General features: G+C 43.3%; 1 protein-coding gene across 5 annotated transcripts; it reads right to left on the bottom strand.

The window, feature by feature from the left end:
- Positions 1-554: 554 nt before the first annotated feature.
- Positions 555-18,185, bottom strand: galnt7 (UDP-N-acetyl-alpha-D-galactosamine: polypeptide N-acetylgalactosaminyltransferase 7). 5 transcript variants are annotated; one of them, XM_083998929.1, is made up of 16 exons: positions 17,727-18,185; positions 13,834-13,945; positions 12,901-13,222; positions 10,940-11,106; positions 10,356-10,486; positions 9,132-9,211; positions 6,572-6,754; positions 6,124-6,306; positions 5,267-5,384; positions 5,026-5,148; positions 4,795-4,910; positions 4,216-4,318; positions 4,021-4,119; positions 3,696-3,824; positions 3,498-3,528; positions 555-2,620 (listed from the first exon to the last, which is right to left on the bottom strand). In XM_083998929.1, the coding sequence occupies exons 1-16, from the start codon at positions 17,847-17,849 to the stop codon at positions 2,514-2,516; spliced, it is 2,127 nt and encodes a 708-aa protein (XP_083855055.1). In that variant the 5' UTR covers positions 17,850-18,185; the 3' UTR covers positions 555-2,513. The 5 variants fall into 5 exon arrangements, with proteins under 5 accessions (XP_083855055.1, XP_083855052.1, XP_083855051.1 ...); XM_083998926.1 differs by lacking the exon at positions 6,124-6,306 and having other exon boundaries at positions 13,834-13,948; XM_083998925.1 differs by lacking the exon at positions 6,572-6,754 and having other exon boundaries at positions 13,834-13,948.
- Between the last annotated feature and the right edge of the window lie 441 nt (positions 18,186-18,626).

The following is an 18,626-nucleotide window of genomic DNA, read 5'->3' as shown; positions in this document are numbered from 1 at the left end:
GTAATAAATCTAAGTCCTCAATAATGCTCGGCACCTTGTTTTGTTTTCAGTTTCACTCCGATACAGTTTACAGTCTCACTGGTCAGCTCAGCCTTCTTGACGTGCAGTATCACATGTGGGTTTATTTCTGGGATTTCTTTTATGTGGTCAATTTGTTGAGATATGACAACTTAATCTGTCAATAGCGACGACAAAATTGAATTTGTTCCACCCTCTGTAAAATCATTGATCATTTGTGTGTAAAAATGTTCGTTCAACAGGGACAAACTCACATGCATGAATGTGCACCTATTACCAAACCAACTACTCACATTTAAGCCCAGAGAAATTCAGATTGCAACACAAAGAGGGGGTGTGTTTCTGTTCACTGTTCAGTAGGCTACACAGTTACTCTTCAATGACTTCATGAAGAAAACAGCTTTTAACTGTTCAGAGAACTATTATTCTTGTTTTGGTTTTCTGCCCCCACTCCCCCACAACACAATAGTCACTGATCCTTTTGAAATTACAACAGAAACACAACACAGTGGTCGTAGTAAAAATCAGGTCTTTTATTTTTCCTCAGTCACCCGCTGTTCAGCCCACATTATTAAATCTCTGCTATAAGTTAGATATTTACAATATCATTCAAGGCCCTTCACAAAATGCATCATGATCGTCTTTAGAAAGAAATCTATTTACATTGTACAAAACATTGCATACATGATAATCCATACACCAAACCCTCTTTCCCTTGCAAAAACAAAACATAAAAGGGAGTCACATTTTTTTTGTCCTTTGTTTCATTCCCCACCATAAGTTGTGCATTTCTCACTTGAATCATTCCCCCACCCAACAATCTTGTGTTTTTCTTTCCTTTTCAGACAGGCAGTTACTAAGTCACAGTCAACTGGTCAGCTACTGAAAATAGTCATCCGGACTGTCAGGAAGGCAGACGGGCCACACAGAAGTGCTCTGCCAGTCACATCTCTGTGCTCTTCTTCAGAGCCTAAATCATTGTGTCTGTAGCAGCTGCTGAAAATTCATTCGAGACAACAGCAATCAACAGTAAATGGCAGCCAATCGAAGTTAACTAAATAAAAATACAATGTGCAGGTTTCTTTTACTCATGCTGTGGTTTTGAAAGAATATTCTCTAAGGGATGGACGACTGCTGGTTTAGGTAAACAAACACTCTGGAGCTTCATGTAGGAGGAAACAAGTATTGGTCACTGTTTTCATCTCTGTAGTTTTTTTCTAGGCGTGCCCTGGTCGAGCTTTTGCTGATGCTGTGTGGTCAAACACTTGTTACCCTGTCAGATTAGTTTTTTTTAGGTTTGACCTCGGAGTGTTCCTTCGACAGGGGATACTAAAAATGCTGATCACAGACTCTGGAGTGCAAAAATGAGGGAAACCCAAATACATTTCAATATGTATGAGTCTTGTTAAGCCTGTTTCATATGTGCATACAGGAGTGTTAATTGCCTCGGTTTCTACAGAGGAAAGGCGACATACTTTCACTAACATGCCGACAGCAGCCTGTTGTCTCTTCAAGAAGCAGCTGAGTGAACAGGACAGTGTGTCGTTTCCACAGGTTGATTATTTCCTGGCTCCTTCAACACATCAGCACCACACCACCGAGTCAACAACATTCAAACTTGCGATTTCGATTTTCAAAAGACATGGACATGATTGCTGGTTTCCTGGTATTTTAAACAGATTCTGCTCACCTGAGTTTCCTCCTCCGATATTCCCATTAAATGTTCTTTCTGACATCTATGTTTTAAACATGCTTTTCCAGATTGAAAGCAAGGGTGATGCCAGCCAGAGTATGTACAGTACAAACACCTGGTTAAACACACTGATGACGACGACGTGAATGAATCCTCCACCGAGAGAAAAAGGACTCTTTGGTAAATGAGCTAATCAGTTTGGCTAACAGTTGATTGAAAAAGTCTAATTGGGCCAAGCCTGCTGAATAGTTAGAATTAATATGATTAATTTCAGAAATCAATGTAGTGGTTTAGAAAAGACCTGAGAGCCCAAAAGAACAGATAGAGACGTGGTGTAAACACAAACATCATGAAGGACGAAGACAGAGCCCAACATGTTTCCAGTTCAGTGGACCAGTAACTTCACCCTCCACATCAACAGTTCTTTTGCCATCTGGAGTGTGTGTGTGTGTGTGTGTGTGTGTGTGTGTGTGTGTGTGTGTGTGTGTGTGTGTGTGTGTGTGTGTGTGTGTGCGTGAGGGATGAATCTATGGACTGAAGTTTGACAGAGGCAGATTTTGGCTGGTGCCAGGAGTTTGGGTTGAAGCTGTTAACAGTGGATCCTCTGACACCGTCGTGCTGGAGATGCACCGACAATGACTTGACTTAATAATAGTTTTTCTTCAAAAAAGGACAGTATCGGCTCGACAGACCTGTAAACTTAATAGTATGGATGTGTTTTCTTGGCGTGTTTATCGGTGTGTACGTCCTCATACAGCCACTGTGATCCATTCCCGACTCCTGCTGCTGCTGCGCCGACCCTTCATACAGCCACGATGTTGTTCATCTCCCATTTCTGAGTGGTTTTACTGTTGTCACAGTCTGATAGGAACACTTTGTGGAGCACGTCAGAGCGGTCCAGACATTTCCCTGTTAGGAGAATACGGATGAACATTAGGGCAGGAACACGCTGGATGTATTTGCCTCACAGTTGCGTCACATGATCCACAGATTTGGTCTCTTGTGTCTTGTAATTACTGCTTGTGTATCTTACACAACATGAGCAAACCATAATTTACACAGACCCCAGAGGCCCCGTTGGAGGAAACTGCCATACTTGCAGATCCTATCTGAACTGCTTGGTGACCATGGTAACAAGGATTAGGATTTCAACAGTAAGTAATTGTAGATGACCTGTTCCTGAGTCAATGTGTGTATCCTTACTCAAGACAGGTAGAGCGTTTGACAATAAAAACTCTTTTAACTTCAACTGAACTATTATCTGTCCTCGCTTTCTTCTGTCCACCTCGTTGCCAATGTGTTCTTGAGATATCCCATTTACAAGGCCAAAATCATTTTTTGTTAGGTAAGGTGTTATACCAAACTCACAGTAAATAGAATAGAAAATGGTGAACTCCACAAGAAACGATATTAGTGTCAACAACCATAAAACAAACACAACTATATTCAACTTTACGTTCAGATATGAGTCCAATATAAAAACACCAACCATCATATCAGCAGTAAATGATTATAATCGTTAAGCCTTAAAGCAGCACCTTCACTGGCCCAAGTGCAGCGGCTGCACCTGTGTCCACTCAGCAGTGAACAGGCATCAAACGTAAAAAAAAGGATCTCCTTATGACCCCTTCACACCCACCCCATCCTCCTCCCCTCCGCACTGACTGGCTGATCATCTGTTATAATCCTTCTTCCATTGGTGAAATACTGCCTGTCAGTTATCATGATAATGATCATGATGAAGAAGAATAGATGAGAAGTGTTTTCTGTGGTTTCGGATATTTACCTGTTGGCACATGAGTGAACCGATGGAGATCCTGGATGGACAGAGAAACAGGCTTTTAGGTTAATTTCATCACTATTCGCTGTTAATAAAAACTTTCCAACCACAATTCATTCATTTATTGTATGTATATGTATGTATGTATGTATGTAATGTACGTATGTATGTATGTATGTATGTATGTGTGTGTGTGTGTGATACCTTAAAGTACTTCCAATCAGTGTGCTGGTTCCCGTCACAGTGTGTGATGATGACAGCTGAATTATCCGATCCTCTGGTCAGACACTGGTCGTACTGCATCAACTGGTTGGCTTCATTGAGACGGAATAACTACACACGCACACACACAGTTTAACTTTTTCAACAGCAAACTATTATTACTTGGTCAGACAATAAGAAGCTACACTTGTAAGTACATTGAAAAACATATTTTTTTTGTGTGTGTCCAAAACTTCTATTAACCACAGAGACCAGACCAGGTGGGCCACTGTAGACAAACAGCACACCACCTGAAGTGTTGCATTACCTGGTTTCCCCCCATCCTGTGGCACGGTCCAATTTCCACATTGCCTCCATTGGTGTGTCCCATGCTGTCAATACAGTAACTCGTCTCAAAGCCCCGTATCTACACACACACACACACACAATCTTATGTCACAAAATGTTTGACTACATGGTTATAACGAGTTGTTTGTGTGTGTGTTTGTTTGTGTGCACCTACCTCCCCCCACTCCACATTTTTAGGAGGCAGAGGGTAGTGCAGAGGGATATCGTACGCTATTTCCTCCATGAACCATTTGAAGCTCTTGCATCGATGTTCCTCCCTGACAACAAACAGCAGTTTGATTTGATTAGATTAGATTTATTAGTACATGAGAGAAAGAATATACTATATAAAACAACACGATGAGTTAGACATTTACGAGAGACAGGCTATCTGTCTGTCTGTCTGTTCATCTGTTCAAGCTTGTGCAAAGATTTTAAAGTGACAACATGAATGGAAGTTTTATCAATCTGTAAATGTACTGTATCATCAGTTCACAAGCTTCGGTCACAGCGCTGACGCAGCGGATTTCAAACAGCAGCAATAAGCTCATCATTGTACTCATTGTCTTTTAATGCACTTTTCTACACTGTAGCGGCAGCCGCTTTGTGAAGATTTGGTCCTAAACTGTAAAACTCTGTGTACAGTTGGTGGGAAACAAGAAACTGAAAGATGTAGAAAAGTCTGATGATGAAACACAAATTAAAAGTCTGAGTAGAAACAAGTGTGCATTACTCTGTTGTATGTGTGTTATACCTGAAACGTTTGAGGTCACTGATGTCTCCGTAGGCCAGGGTGAGAGTTTCAGGCCGAGTGGCATAGAAGTAGTCTTTGTAATCATCCCACCATACCTCCACCACACGAACATAGTTCTGTACACACACGCACAGACAGACAGTGTTTTTATAGCTGGCAAAAAAGTGTTGGAAGACTGTGCACATTGGTCTATTTTAGCGTTGGGTGTGAATCCGCTCGTAGCTGCTTCACCTTCAGAGTGGGTGAGGATCCAACATGTGCAGGTGGAGGGTTCCCTTGCCATCCCTGAAGTCTGTAAATATGGCCGACACGAGAGCACGGTGTAAACAGCAGCTGGCCACCACACTGCCAGATCTAGACACACACATATGGAGACAGAGAGAGAGAGAGAGAGAGAGAGACTGAGTGAGTATCGTTCCACAGGATTGTAATGATCTTAATGAAAACTCAGCTTCAATAAAGTGTACTCTACCTTATACGAGATTTCGAAATTCTCTCCGCCCCATATCTGCAGCCCAGGGTCATACAGACCCAGCTCAAAAAAGAAATCTCGCTCTATGGCAAAGAGACCACCTGCCATGGCTGGAGACCTGCAGGTACAGACAGAGATGTAGACACGAGCTCACGCAGCTGCTTCACTGTGTAGCTCAACATTACAGCTGCTCTATCTGTGAAAATATCAACAATGACACCAGCCACACTGGCTTGAAGCACAGTCAGTCTGTCAGTCAGGATTAATGACATTGAGAACTCAAGAGGACACAAGAACAAACCAACATAAAAATAAAAGGCATAAGGAGAAATTCATGAAAAACTGAGGGGAATAAAGATATGATGGATGAAAAAGTGATAGGGGGAAGGTGATGGTGCCCCAGCCCGAACCCGATTCAAACCAGAAGTTCCCCTGTAGATCTGACAGAACTCATGATCCCCACAACCTTTAGAGTAGAGCTCAACCACTGCCCACTGATACCCCTGTGCTTCAGGGGTTTTAAAAGAAAACACAGATTTAGAGAAGCCCCCTCCCAATACAATTGGAAATTTGAGTCAGACTGAGAGTAGAAGACATATCCCATTAAATACAGCAACACTGTAGGGAAACACCAATTAACTCCCACTTATCGAGACATTAGAGCAGCCAATGGACAGGACGACAGTGAGACAGGTTTGGTTTAGTTGGTTAGTTGTGATACAAGGGTTAGACGAGTTTTCCCAAATTTAAATTGTTTTATAATACCTGTTGATACCCATAAACCCCAGACTTCCTGCCAAACATTTCAAAATAGCATTGATCCAGATAAACTGTCTTCCATTGACTCTGTTGTGTACCTATATGGCTCAGTCTGAGTTTTTCTGAGTGTTTTTTCTCTGTCACCCAGAGGTATTCTCTTCCAGAGCATGCTCCAATCCCAGGCTCCTCTAGCAAAGCCGTCGTTGTCTCCTCCACCCTGGGGATCCATGGTGAACACCTGGCCATTGATGGAGTCGATCAGAGGCACCGTGCACACCGTTCTGACAGAATAAGGGTGGGGCCATGCATACAAGATACATGGTGGAGGGGAGGAGGGGGGGTGTACATGAAGGGACAAAAAAACACAAGACAAGACGGAGAGCGGTGCCAGTAAAAACGCAAAGACATGGGGTGGGTGGGGTGTTAAGAGACCGAGACAGAGCGAGACACAGCGGAGGACAGGACAGGTGGGACGAAGGAATGGGAGACAGAGACACAAACAGAACAGAGGGATGAATGTTAGCATGCTAGCTGTGGCGTGTGTACCGGTAGGGCGCAGTAGTGTGTTTTCTCTTGGACTTCTCTCTCTGGCTAAGCGGCACTCTCTTCCAGAGCAGGCTCCAGTCCCATGCTCCTCTGGCCAGGCCGTCCTCATCTCCACCTTGCTGGGGCTCCATAGTGTACTCATTACCATCTATATAGTCTATCAGTGGTACTGTGCATACTGTCCTACACACACACACACAAACAAACGGATGCACGCACGGACACACACACATACACATCTGTGTCTGTATTGCATTATGATGATAATGCCAATAAATGACAGATATAATGTGCATTGTTAACTGTTACAGCCTACCGCTTTATGTTTGCCTTGGATTAACTCACTGTTACTTAGCAAAGTCACAGCTAGGTGATGAACAGGAAGCAAAGTTGGTTTGCATTTCTAGCTGCTGTAACTGAACGACTCTGTGTGTTTCTGTTTTAACACAACACAGAGACTGTGAGAAGAGTAAGGCGTGGATGAAAGGATGTTTTCTGTTCCCTCAAGTTCAGCTACTAGTTAACAACCTGATTCACTGAGCAGGTCAGAGGCTACCAGCAGCTACCGGACACTGTTACAGGTGGAGTATTTTCTTGTACAGCATGTTACTCATAATCTGTGTGTGAATGTGATGTCAATATGACAACTTTGACATTTTCATTTGTTTTGGTGATGATAATAATTGTATGTGTAGATATGTCCACAATCATTATGTCCTGTGCGAGTCACTGCTTAACATATGTTAAGAACAGACAACTCATAAATTGTTTCCACTGCATGAGGACAAATAGGAAAAACATCATTATGCTACATATGTATGGCTTATATCCTGTATTTTAGAATAAAGGTGAAATCACAGACATGAAATTTAACCATCACTGATCATGATGATGCATATTTGCATGTACCAACAGTCAGTTACTCATAAACTGAGCAGAATAAATATGGAGCTATTATTGTTGCAATATTATTTGCAAATGCGTATCTCAATCTGTGTGTGCGTATTCAGATCTGTGTGTGTGTAATATGATCTGTGTGTGTGTATTCAGATCTGTGTGTGCGTATTCAGATCTGTGTGTGTGTATTCAGATCTGTGTGTGCGTATTCAGATCTGTGTGTGTGTGTATTCAGACCTGTGTGTGTGTAAAAAAAATCTGTGTCCGTATTCAGATTTGCAAGTGAAGACAAATCTGCAAGTGCATGCAAAGATCTGTGAATGTGAACACAGATCTGTAAGTGTACATAGATCTGTAAATGTGTAAACCGATCTGTAAATGCGTACTTAGATCTGTAAATGTTTGTCATCACTTACAACTCAGGCAGGAGCTCTCAATTGGCTGTGTTTTTACACGTGAATTTTGCAACACTTCTGCCGCGGCAGATCTGTGATCTGAAAATGTGTAGAAATGAGATTTGTCTGTGACCTCAGTGTTCCTTTGCCCTGAGCTCAGGCTCACAGGCTCACGCTGCCTGGCTGCAGTAGCAGTACCGCGGTCCGTGTACTAAGTATAATTCAATTACGTCGTTCACTTTGTACCATGAGAAATGTCGTTTTTACTGGGGTAAATGGTAATCGTTTAGGAGGCGATTTGTTGTGAATGAAGTATTTAATTTGTTTCGGAGTTTTTCTTCTTCTTTCTTTTAAATTGTCCGTTGCTGTAGCCATCAAAACGCGGCGCTTTTACTTTGAAGGCTGGTTCCGGCTCTCGACTTCCTTTTTCAATTTTCATTGTACAAGTTGGAGAAAGGAACAAGCGGGCACTTCGGTGCGCTGAATTGCGTTGTACGTCTCACGTCAATCAAACAGGAAATACCGGTAAAAACGACATTTCTCATGGTACAAAGTGAACAACGTAATTGAATTATACTTCGTACACGGACCGGGTCGGTACTGCTACTGCAGCCAGGCAGCGTGAGCCTGTGAGCCTGAGCTCAGGGCAAAGGAACACTGAGGTCACAGACAAATCTCATTTCTACACATTTTCAGATCACAGATCTGCCGCGGCAGAAGTGTTGCAAAAGTCACGTGTAAAAACACAGCCAATTGAGAGCTCCTGCCTGAGTTGTAAGTGATGACAGACATTTACAGATCTAAGTACGCATTTACAGATCGGTTTACACATTTACAGATCTATGTACACTTACAGATCTGTGTTCACATTCACAGATCTTTGCATGCACTTGCAGATTTGTCTTCACTTGCAAATCTGAATACAGACACAGATTTTTTTTACACACACACACAGGTCTGAATACACACACACAGATCTGAATACGCACACACAGATCTGAATACACACACACAGATCATATTACACACACACAGATCTGAATACGCACACACAGATTGAGATACGCATTTGCAAATAATATTGCAACAATAATAGCTCCATAAATAAATGTTTAATCCTGTGTTTGTGGGAACATACACCACAATTTGTAGAAAATAAATTCAGATTTAATGAGCTGGCTTCAACTGCATAATAACGGTCTGTCTGACAGCTCTTATGTGTGAGGCTGAACTCTGTGTTTGTGCGTGTGTGTTTGTGTGTGTGTTACCTGTCTTTTGAAATGGGTGCAATCAGTGGAGCATACCAGTTGACTCCAACCTCACAGTGAGCATCCAGGTAGATTAGCACCTAAAAGAAACAAACCGCTGGATGATTCTTTCCCTGTAGTCGCAGTTTAACAACAAATTCACTGACAAATATCCACACACTAGTAACAGTAACAGCCCTTTTCCACTAGTCGCTATCGGCTCGACTTGACTCTACTTGGTTTTGTTTTTCCACTGGCCCCTAGTATCTGGTACCAGGTACTTTTTTGGTAACGCCTATTAAAACGTGACGTCAACCGACTGCCATCCACTGATTGGCCAGAGCATCATCACCGGAAGAGTGGCCAGTGTGACATCTGATACAAGAATCAAACCTGCTAATTTTAAAGGGATAGTTCAACATTTTGGCAAATTGGCCCATTGCCATAATCCCTATAGTCATAGCAGTAGGTTCGTTACCTTTATTTGTCGGTGTAAGCTATTTAGAACGGCGGAGCCAAGCAGCGAGCTGCTCAGAGCTACGCAACGGAGGCTCATGGGATATCTTCCCTCATCAAACTCATCAAATACACAACTCCAAAACGCTCTCGTGGACAAGTTGTGACCTGCACATTCACCACGCTATGAGATAATAACGGAGTGTTACGAGACAAAGTTGTTTTCGAGGCAAATGCAGAGATTGCTTGCTGAAAAACTGTCCCTGACAGGAATGTACATCAGTGGTTTTGCATGAATTTACCTCGAAAATAACTCCATCTCATAATGCTCTGTTATCTTATAGCGTGGTGAAACAGCTTGCACCGGTAATTAAAGGTAACAAACCTACTCCTAAATCTATAGGGATTATGGCAATGGGCCAATTTGCCAAAATGTTGAACTATCCCTTTAAAAACACGCCAGCAACTGTACCTGATCTGTACTGAGACTGATGTTATTCTTTCACATGAGTTAAGTGACTGCTGTGCACAAAACCACACCGTCCTCCGTAATCGAGGTGGAGACGAGTGAGTTTGGAGCTGACGAGAGGATCAGAAAAAGAGAGCAAGACGATCATGCAACTGTAGCAGCCGTGTTATGACGACCTCGCCCACGCTGAGGAGGAACTATGAAGTAATCGGCTGTAATGGAAAAAGACCTGAACCGAGTCGAAGCGAGCAGTGCTGTAACTGTGTAGTGGAAAAGGGGCAAAACACTGTCAGTGACGCAGCAGCACTGAGACACGATACCTGTCCTTTATCGGCCAGCCTGGCTCCGATGCTCCTGGCCTGGATCAGTCCTTCTCTCTTCTCATTCCTGTAGACTTTGACCAGACCGTTCCACTGTTTGATGTACTCCTCCAAACGCTCCTTCAGATGCTCTGCCATGAACATACACACACACAACCACACACAGTCACCACTTCTGTACATTAACTGTAAAACCATGTTTCCTCATCTGTAGCTTAGTGTCCATTTCTCTTTGTGGGTTTAAAACAACTGTCATCATTCCTCACCTGCAGCCGGGTTTAATTACTTTTCACTTTGTACAGACAGTAAGGAAGTACATTTACTTGAGTGTGTTGTTATCTGTATTTTATGGAGAATTATCTTTTTTGGAAACGCCTGACTCCACTACAATATCATATATTTAATATTTAGACAAATATTGTACTCTAACATTGAAGCAGAATAATTTATTTTATTTTATTTTGAAAATACCATAGATAATTCAATATGTACATTACAAGAGGGCAACCAATTAAAAGCCAACTCCTCCACTGTCAGTCCTGTGATTTTGCATTCAACATCATCTTTGATCAAAGCAAACCCACCTTTGTTGCTGAAGTCGTCTATCATGACTATCTCCGCCAGGTATCTCCTGGGAGTCCTCTTGATGACGCTGTGGATAGTTCTCATCAGCGTAGACCAGCCTTCGTTATGGAAGACTATCACCACACTGGAGGTCAGCAGCCTGTCGTCATAATGCCAGTACTTACATCTGGAGGAGAGGAGAGGGGAGGGACAGAGCAGCAAGTACAGGTCAGTTACATTCATGCTGCTGTCGCTAATGTAATGTCACAGCACTGGACAAGAAGCTCACTGGTGGTTGCACAAGCAGAAAGGTTTGAGTTGTGATAGCTGGATCTCCTACGAGGTAAATAAAGGGCCAGCAGGTACGGATGTAACAAGAACCCATAAGGAGTCGATGGATATAAAAGTCTGAAAATGTGAAGCCGCTTGTTGTTCTACAGAGCTGTAGGTGGCATCGGTACTGGAGATGTGCGAGTGACTCATATGCTGTTGTTTAGTGTGTTCATTTCAATTTGACAAAATGATAGAAACACCACAGCAGGTGTCTATAGACTTTTTGTAGCTGGTATGTGTTGTTTTTAGTTTTTACCAGGGTCGGATGGTCTTTCACCTTAGGACTCGGACACTGTTGGATGGGTTTCAAATATCAGTCATCTCTCTCCTTTTTAACTAATAATCAGTATTGGCCACAGAAAATAACCTGTAGCTAAAGGTGACTTTACAAACAACAAGCTGTGTAGCTAGCTATTGAGAAAAGCTCTGATTTGTTATTGTTTACCGTTTCACCACCGTCAGTGATCACAACAATGGACCCACCTACCTGAATCACTGAACAAAGGTGCGATGTGCTACCAGACCAGAATTACAACTGAAACTGTTAAAACTGCTACTGTGTGTAAAGAAATAGGCTGCTAAGTGTGCGAACAGAGCCTCCTCCATTGTGTTTTCTCGTGACGCTGTCGGTTGCTCATTGTGGATAACAATCGCAGTAAAATACACACATACCAGGTGTTGTAGCAAGGTGCCATAAATATAGACACACCCTTAAATACACATCTCCTCTAGACTGATCGTGAATGTGGGGCAGGTCTGAGTTAATGCCTTTTGTGTGTGTGTGTGTGTGTGTGTGTGTGTGCGTGTGTGTGTGTGTGTGTGTGTGTGTGTGTGTGTGTGTTAATATGTGAAGAGGCATCGTGGTCATTTCTAGAATAATTAACTTTCTAAACTTCATAGTAACTTGACAGTATAATCTTCCCTGCAGCCGCATATAACCTATGATACAACAAGCGCACGCACGCACGCACTCACATACACAATGTTCAGTTGATTGTACCGAAGTGCTGCTTGTTGTTTCAACATAGCCACATAGCCATGAAGTGTATTTGTCCTCCAACTGCATCTCTGAGGTTATCCATGAGAGAGAGAGAGACTCACTCCACTCTCTCTCATGCAGAGGCTCATGTCATGTAACATAACATTAAAGAGGAACTATGTAAGTCCGGTCGCTTTTCCGCTGTTTTGCTAACCCTCCTCCCGGCCATGTGCATTTGTTTACAACGAAGCTGGCAAGAAATCAATCAATAGAGCGGTACATAATGTTATATCATATGATGTTACGATGTGTACATTTCTGTCGTTTAAACTGTCATAAACAAGAGATTACGGGTTACGCGGCGTGTTTGTGTCACGGTGTGCAGAGATGAGAGCTGGGACACTGGGGCGGCGGCACTGATCTTACAAGGTTGGTTTTCAGCAAAGAGACGCTAGGTGGAAGGCAGAGAGCCTGAGATAAAAAAGTTAGTTTGTTATTAAGAACACCTATGTATCTGTATCTTGTAATTGCACTAGGGCTGCCCAACTGCAAAAAACATCAAATGTCCAGCTGAAATCACAGTATTGCAGTTGTAACACTGTAAAAACCTACAACGTATCACAGTCAACAGAAGCAACGATATGAATCAGTACGAGCAGCGGCACTCACTCTTCATGACGTATATCACTGATGGTTCTGTCCAGTGAGATCATGTCGCTGGCCACCATGTTGAAGCCAAACTCCTTGATGGACGCCTGGACTGAGTCTTTGTACTCCGGACCCAGGACAAAAGGCTTAGCTCCCTCTCCGGGACCACCGGGGACCCCTTGAGGCTCAGGTTCCTTGGGCTCAAAGTTTCCCAGGATGCCTTTCTTCAGGACGGGGCTGGCGTAGGCATGCGTGTGGGGTTTGAATGTCACATACTGCTGCTGGATGACCTGCTTCTGGTTTGGCTCCTGCGCCTGGGGGTTCTGGGGAAGGTCCTCTCCTTCTGGTCACAACAATATTAAGACAACAACAATATTAAGACATCAAAGGATGACAAAATACCACGACAACATTCAGTAGCAAAGGAAAACGGAAAAGAAGACTCTACTTTGAGACATTTTTACAGTTTTCCTTCTAATGTTTGCACACCCACTTGGCCTGGTAAGCTCTCTCGTTCTTGAGACAGGACACAACTGCATGTGCAGTGGAGAAAATATGCAAAATAGAAAGATTAATAATCATAGTCTATCTGTCCACCAGCAATTATTGTCCCCCAGCAGCCAGGAGCAGTAAATCAGCTGGACCGCTGATCACATCTGTTCTGACATCTGGCATTAAATGTATTTGTTCTATGGCTCAATATGCATTTGTATTATTGCTATGCACTTGTTTGTATTGTGTTGACCCCTCTGGGTCAACATAGGTTTAAGCAGTCACACCTTTTCAGTCAGTCGTTAAAACTTCTTACTAGTGCAGCTAGAATTATGACAAAGTAACATCAGTATCGGGGCAAATGAAGCCACTGTGTTTAGTAGATTCAACAGTCTGCAGAGCTGCTCTAAATGTGTTCACTTGTCTCCATAAAATGAATGAAAAAGTTTTTACTGATCTCACCATGCTTGAGTCTGATGGAGTTGAGGTCGACCTCGACCCCCTCCACGTGAGGCCAGGGAACCACAGGCTTAAACTGATCTGCAGGGCCTCCTTTGGGCAACAGACTGTCCTCCTGCTGGGAGCCAAACAGGGAGCATCATCAGTAGCAATACATCAGAGAAGACCAGTGGGTGACGGAGCAATGTAGAATAACACAAGAAAACAATTAGGTATGCCACTGGACCAACTTTATATTGAGTGACAGTGAGCTGATAAGAGTCTGTTCCCAACATGCGGGGTGAGTGCAGGCAGCATATCTCTGTTCTGTTGCTTTTTTGGGTCAATGACGTGATGCAACCCAATGTCAAGTGGTGTAACCGGTATTTTTTCATAAATATCCGACTATAAACAGAAAAATAAATCTGGACTCAGATGTGGAATAAATGTAATACACTTTTGCAATGCAACACTATGTATATTCTTGACAAATTTTACATAATTTGTCACACATTATTTAGAAAAAAAAGCGTTGGTTTAGCCTGCTCAGTACTGCCAAAATGCATTACAATTTAAATATAGATATACAGCAAAAAAATCTATTTCAATGTAATGTTTTCAGAAGAATGTACTAAACTTAAATACACTGTAGGTGGATAACATATTCTATATTCATCATTCTTTTTTGGTTACATCATTTGACGTTTTCAGGGTTTTCAGGTTTGTGTGCATCACCTGCCCAAACAAGCTGATCAAGTTTGCTACAGTGTCGCACCTGCGTGTCTCTCATTCAGCTCACTTCAGTGTGGTTCAGTTTGACCCTGGATGGTTGAACAGCATTCGATAAATACCATTAGACAACAGTTAGCTCCAACCAAGTTATTCCATGAGAGCTGATATACAGAACACCACACCTGAGGTAACGTGTAGACAAAGTGAAAGCCAATGAATGAGTAGGTTTACTGCTGCATGATATGCAAAAAAAACAAAACAAACAAACATAACACATGGTGATTATTTTGCCCGAAATTGCAATTTCAGTTGGATATATTGCACTTGGCCATATTAGTTTCAATTAACTGTGCAACTCTACTGGATATCCCTACAGCAAACAATTAAAGGACTAGAAGGAAAGTTTCAGGGTCTTTAATAATTACAAAACATTTTGGTTGTCTTAAAAAACCCCTTTAAAAGGGCTCTGTGAATGGGTCACACAATATTATGCTCCTTCCCAGAACAGATCAAAATGTACTTTTACAGATAATTGTGTTCTCTAACTAATGAGACTGCTTGATCCAAGTAAAACTGATCGATCAGCCATAAAGAGTTAGTGTACCAATCCTATGATAGAAGCTTGATTTCAAGACCATCCTCCAACTTGCTTTGATGTTTCACTGGTTATGAACAGGCTTGGAGCCTTGATGAGTTTGTTTTGTCAACAAGCAGACAGAGTATAACTTCTGGTGTCTATACTGGAAAGTGGGTTTAGTGAAAACTCTGGGTTTCTTAATCCCGAGACAAGGGAAACTCAAACCGAGATCAATTGACCTCTCAACTATTTCTCCCCAAATCCTCTAAACACTATGAAAAGAGATTGAGCTGGGCGGTGACGTGCACCCAAATGCCCCTGCGCTGCAGATCACCAATATCGAGTGTGTTCCCGGCCTTGCAGTGACAATCGGAGAGATTCATATCAAAGGTGCTGCGGTGGTCAAACATTAACCAGCCTCCTTGTGAACTACATTCATCACTCTGTTGTTTATTTAAGGCCAGTTACAAGACGTGATGTGTGAAAGTATGCTACCTACCCAGTTCTATCTCTCACCTCTACTAGACTCTTCTTCTGGAGAGTCTCCTTCACATGCAGTACCCTTGCAGATGGAAAAAGCAGCAGCCACCTGGTCTTAAATCAGCCCAAAACGGCTCATGTCCCTTCACTACTCATCACTACTCATCATCACTGACCTTCACTGACCACCAGGATCAAATTCAAATCACTGATGCTGCTTTCAGAGCGTCATCCCTGCAGTAAAAACCAAATACTGTTTTCTAACACTGTTGTACAAGTTCCCACAGATGAGTCACTGTCAACAACATCAGTCCACTTCATCCCTAATCAGATCCATGTGGTTTAGGTCTGGACTGGCGGCTGTGCTTGTTTTCATTATGTTGTGGATCACTTTGTTGCTGGAGGCTCAAGCTCTGACCAACAACCAGAGGGTTTGTCATCATTGACCTGGAGGAAGTGTTTCATTTACTTCCACAGCTGCAGGTTCACCAGTATCTCCCTCCCTGAAAAAAGGCCTGTTCTCTATCCGACTTACAGGGGAACTCCGTTTTTGGAGAACATGAACTTTAGCGCAGTTTACTGTTTTCTTCTGTGACCGGCCACAACTCCTGAACGGCTGCATGGTGTTCTTTAAAAAACCATTATTCCTACAAAAGGTGTTAATCAATTACTACTATTTGATGAGTAGATGTATTGAGTGAAGATAAAATCAATTTCAAACTTGCAAAACATCCCTAAAAGTTACATTTTTCTTAAGTGTGCTTATGAATCTGTTGCAACTTGAACTGCTGCCTTGTTTTTTATCTTAAAATAATGACATTTAATAACAGGCCTTAATAACTTCCTTGGCTATGTGAAAAACCCCAGGGTGTGCCGCTGTCACATCTATGCAGTCCATGTAGGCTACTATACACAGTAGTCTGTATCCACCACATAGTAGCAATTTCTACATTACTAAACAGACCCCTCTGTAAAGAATGGTTGTGCTTCGGTCTTTTATTGCTTATTAAGACAGGTGCAGGCTATTAAATCCTGCAGCATTTACCTGAACCATTATAAATTGCCATTTAAAAAACATCCTGTCTATATCTACACTGTGGATAGGCTATGTTAATTAAATCCTACATACTTCCATCACTACCCAACAGGTTGTGGTCCCTGCCTTGCAGCATGGTTTTAAATCTATTGTCTTGGTGTTGTTAATGTTTTTACTTTCTGAATGTCTCTTCGTCTATAACATCAACCTGCTAAGGGACAACCGATGGAAATTAATCTGGGTCTACAATCTGGTATATTTACATCCAAATGCCCATGAATAAGCAATGAGTTGTCCCTTCTTTTCTAAATAATATTGAATTAATTTGAATGGTCTAGTGTAGCTTAGCTGTAACCATAAATAATCAAGGTAAAAAAAGAGAAATAAATGTCACCGCTGGCAGTTGGGGGTTTGGGTTGACATACTTTTTTTAAACGGAAGAACTAAACTAAACTAAGTAAACTCGCAGGTAACCAGCAGTTCAGCTCCGCCTCACAGCGACTGACCGAGGGGATGGTGACACACTCACACGGATCTGCATCCTGGTGTGGACCTGTGGTGGCGGAGGTTCACACGGCCGCGACCTCTGGCTCGGCTCGGCACTGCGCCACAAATAAAACACGGTGCCGCTGCTGCTACAAAACAAAACGAAACGAAACGAAACGACGGAGGATGATGCGGTCGATGATCCTCCGTTCACCAGAAGGCAGCTACTGTACGAACCGATCTCCATGACAACCAGTGTAGTAACGTTCGACCTGTAGCTAGGCAGCAGCTACAAGACCGAGACCGTTCATGTGCTGCTGCTGCTGCTGCTGGGTCGCGTGAGCAGCGGCAGCACCGGTCTGTCTGTGTGTCCTGACTTTATTGTCATTCATCAGCCTCACTCCGGTTTCTCACTCCGGTTTCACACACACAAACACACACACATGTCATCATGGTGCATTTCTAAGGAGACCTGCTGTTCCGGTGGGAAGTTGCAGTGTGCTAGCAAGCTCCGGTAGCCGTCAACGCTACACGGCACTTCTTGTTTCGACACTAACGTTACTAGTTCGTATTTTTTTTTAATATTTCTGTAGGGAGCCCACTCACCCGTTTTTCGAAGGGGCTTTCATCACTGGGTTTCGGTGAGAGAGAGGACCAGAGCAGCACCAAGCCAAGAAACGTCCCAACGACGAGCAGGCTCCGCAAAATGAATCCGACTTTCAGCCTCATGTTGGCCGCTCTTCCTGGGCTCTGACCCGGGCTGCTGCTGCTGCTGCTGCCGACGGCTAGGCTAGGTTAGTTAGCTGCTGCTGCTGCTGCTGCTGCTGCTGCTGCTGCTGCTACTGCTGCTCCGAGCAGAGGGAGGGAGAGAGGGAGCTGGGTAACCGGCTGGCAGGTCGTCCAGGCGGCCTCACTACCGGGCAGCTGTCGGTGCGGTGGGTTTAGACACCGAGGATGACCGAGAGTCGACGACAGCCAGGCCCAGGTACTAACTTACTGCTGTGATATCTAGGGGGACTAACATCAGGCTAAGCAGGCTCCTGTCTGTCGCAGGGACTCCTCTCCTCTGCCCGCCTCCTTCTGGATAGTTGAGCCCCAGCTCTGCTGCTTACGGTACTGCTGACAAGGCTCCAGTGGAGCAGCCCCCACCCCCTACCCCAACCAGCCCGCCCCTCCGCCCCGCCCCGCAGTGTGGCCATGAGAGAGCAGCAGGGCAAGGGGGCAAGGCAAGGCAATTTTATTTGTATAGCTCGTTTTTACAAACAGTTTGTCTCAAAGGGCATGGCATCACAACAACATCCTCTGCCCTTAGACCCTCACATCGACTGAGGAAAAACTCCATGGAAAACCCTTTTAACAGGGAAAAACAAAGGGTGAGCAACAGGAGGGATCCCTCACCCAGGGCGGGCAGACGTGCAATAGATAGCTACAAGAAAACAGTTTATAGTTTATGACAGAATGTGGGAAACATGGAAATGTTAACAAGAGTTGATGAAGGCGGCCGCA

Source organism: Trachurus trachurus (assembly GCF_905171665.1).
Source record: "Trachurus trachurus genome assembly, chromosome: 1".
In the NCBI taxonomy this organism is placed as follows: Eukaryota; Metazoa; Chordata; class Actinopteri; order Carangiformes; family Carangidae; genus Trachurus; species Trachurus trachurus.
The sequence above is the reverse complement of the archived record's forward strand: the minus strand, read 5'-3'. Positions and strand labels throughout refer to the sequence as shown.

Coding starts and splice junctions, on each gene's coding strand:
- galnt7 (XM_083998929.1), bottom strand. CDS start 17,849: ATGAGGCTGAAAGTCGGATTCATTTTGCGGAGCCTGCTCGTCGTTGGG. Junction 13,946..17,726: donor AAAGCCCCTTCGAAAAACGG/GTGAGTGGGCTC, acceptor GGCTCCCAGCAG/GAGGACAGTCTGTTGCCCAA. Junction 5,149..5,266: donor ATTTCGAAATCTCGTATAAG/GTAGAGTACACT, acceptor GTGTGTGTCTAG/ATCTGGCAGTGTGGTGGCCA.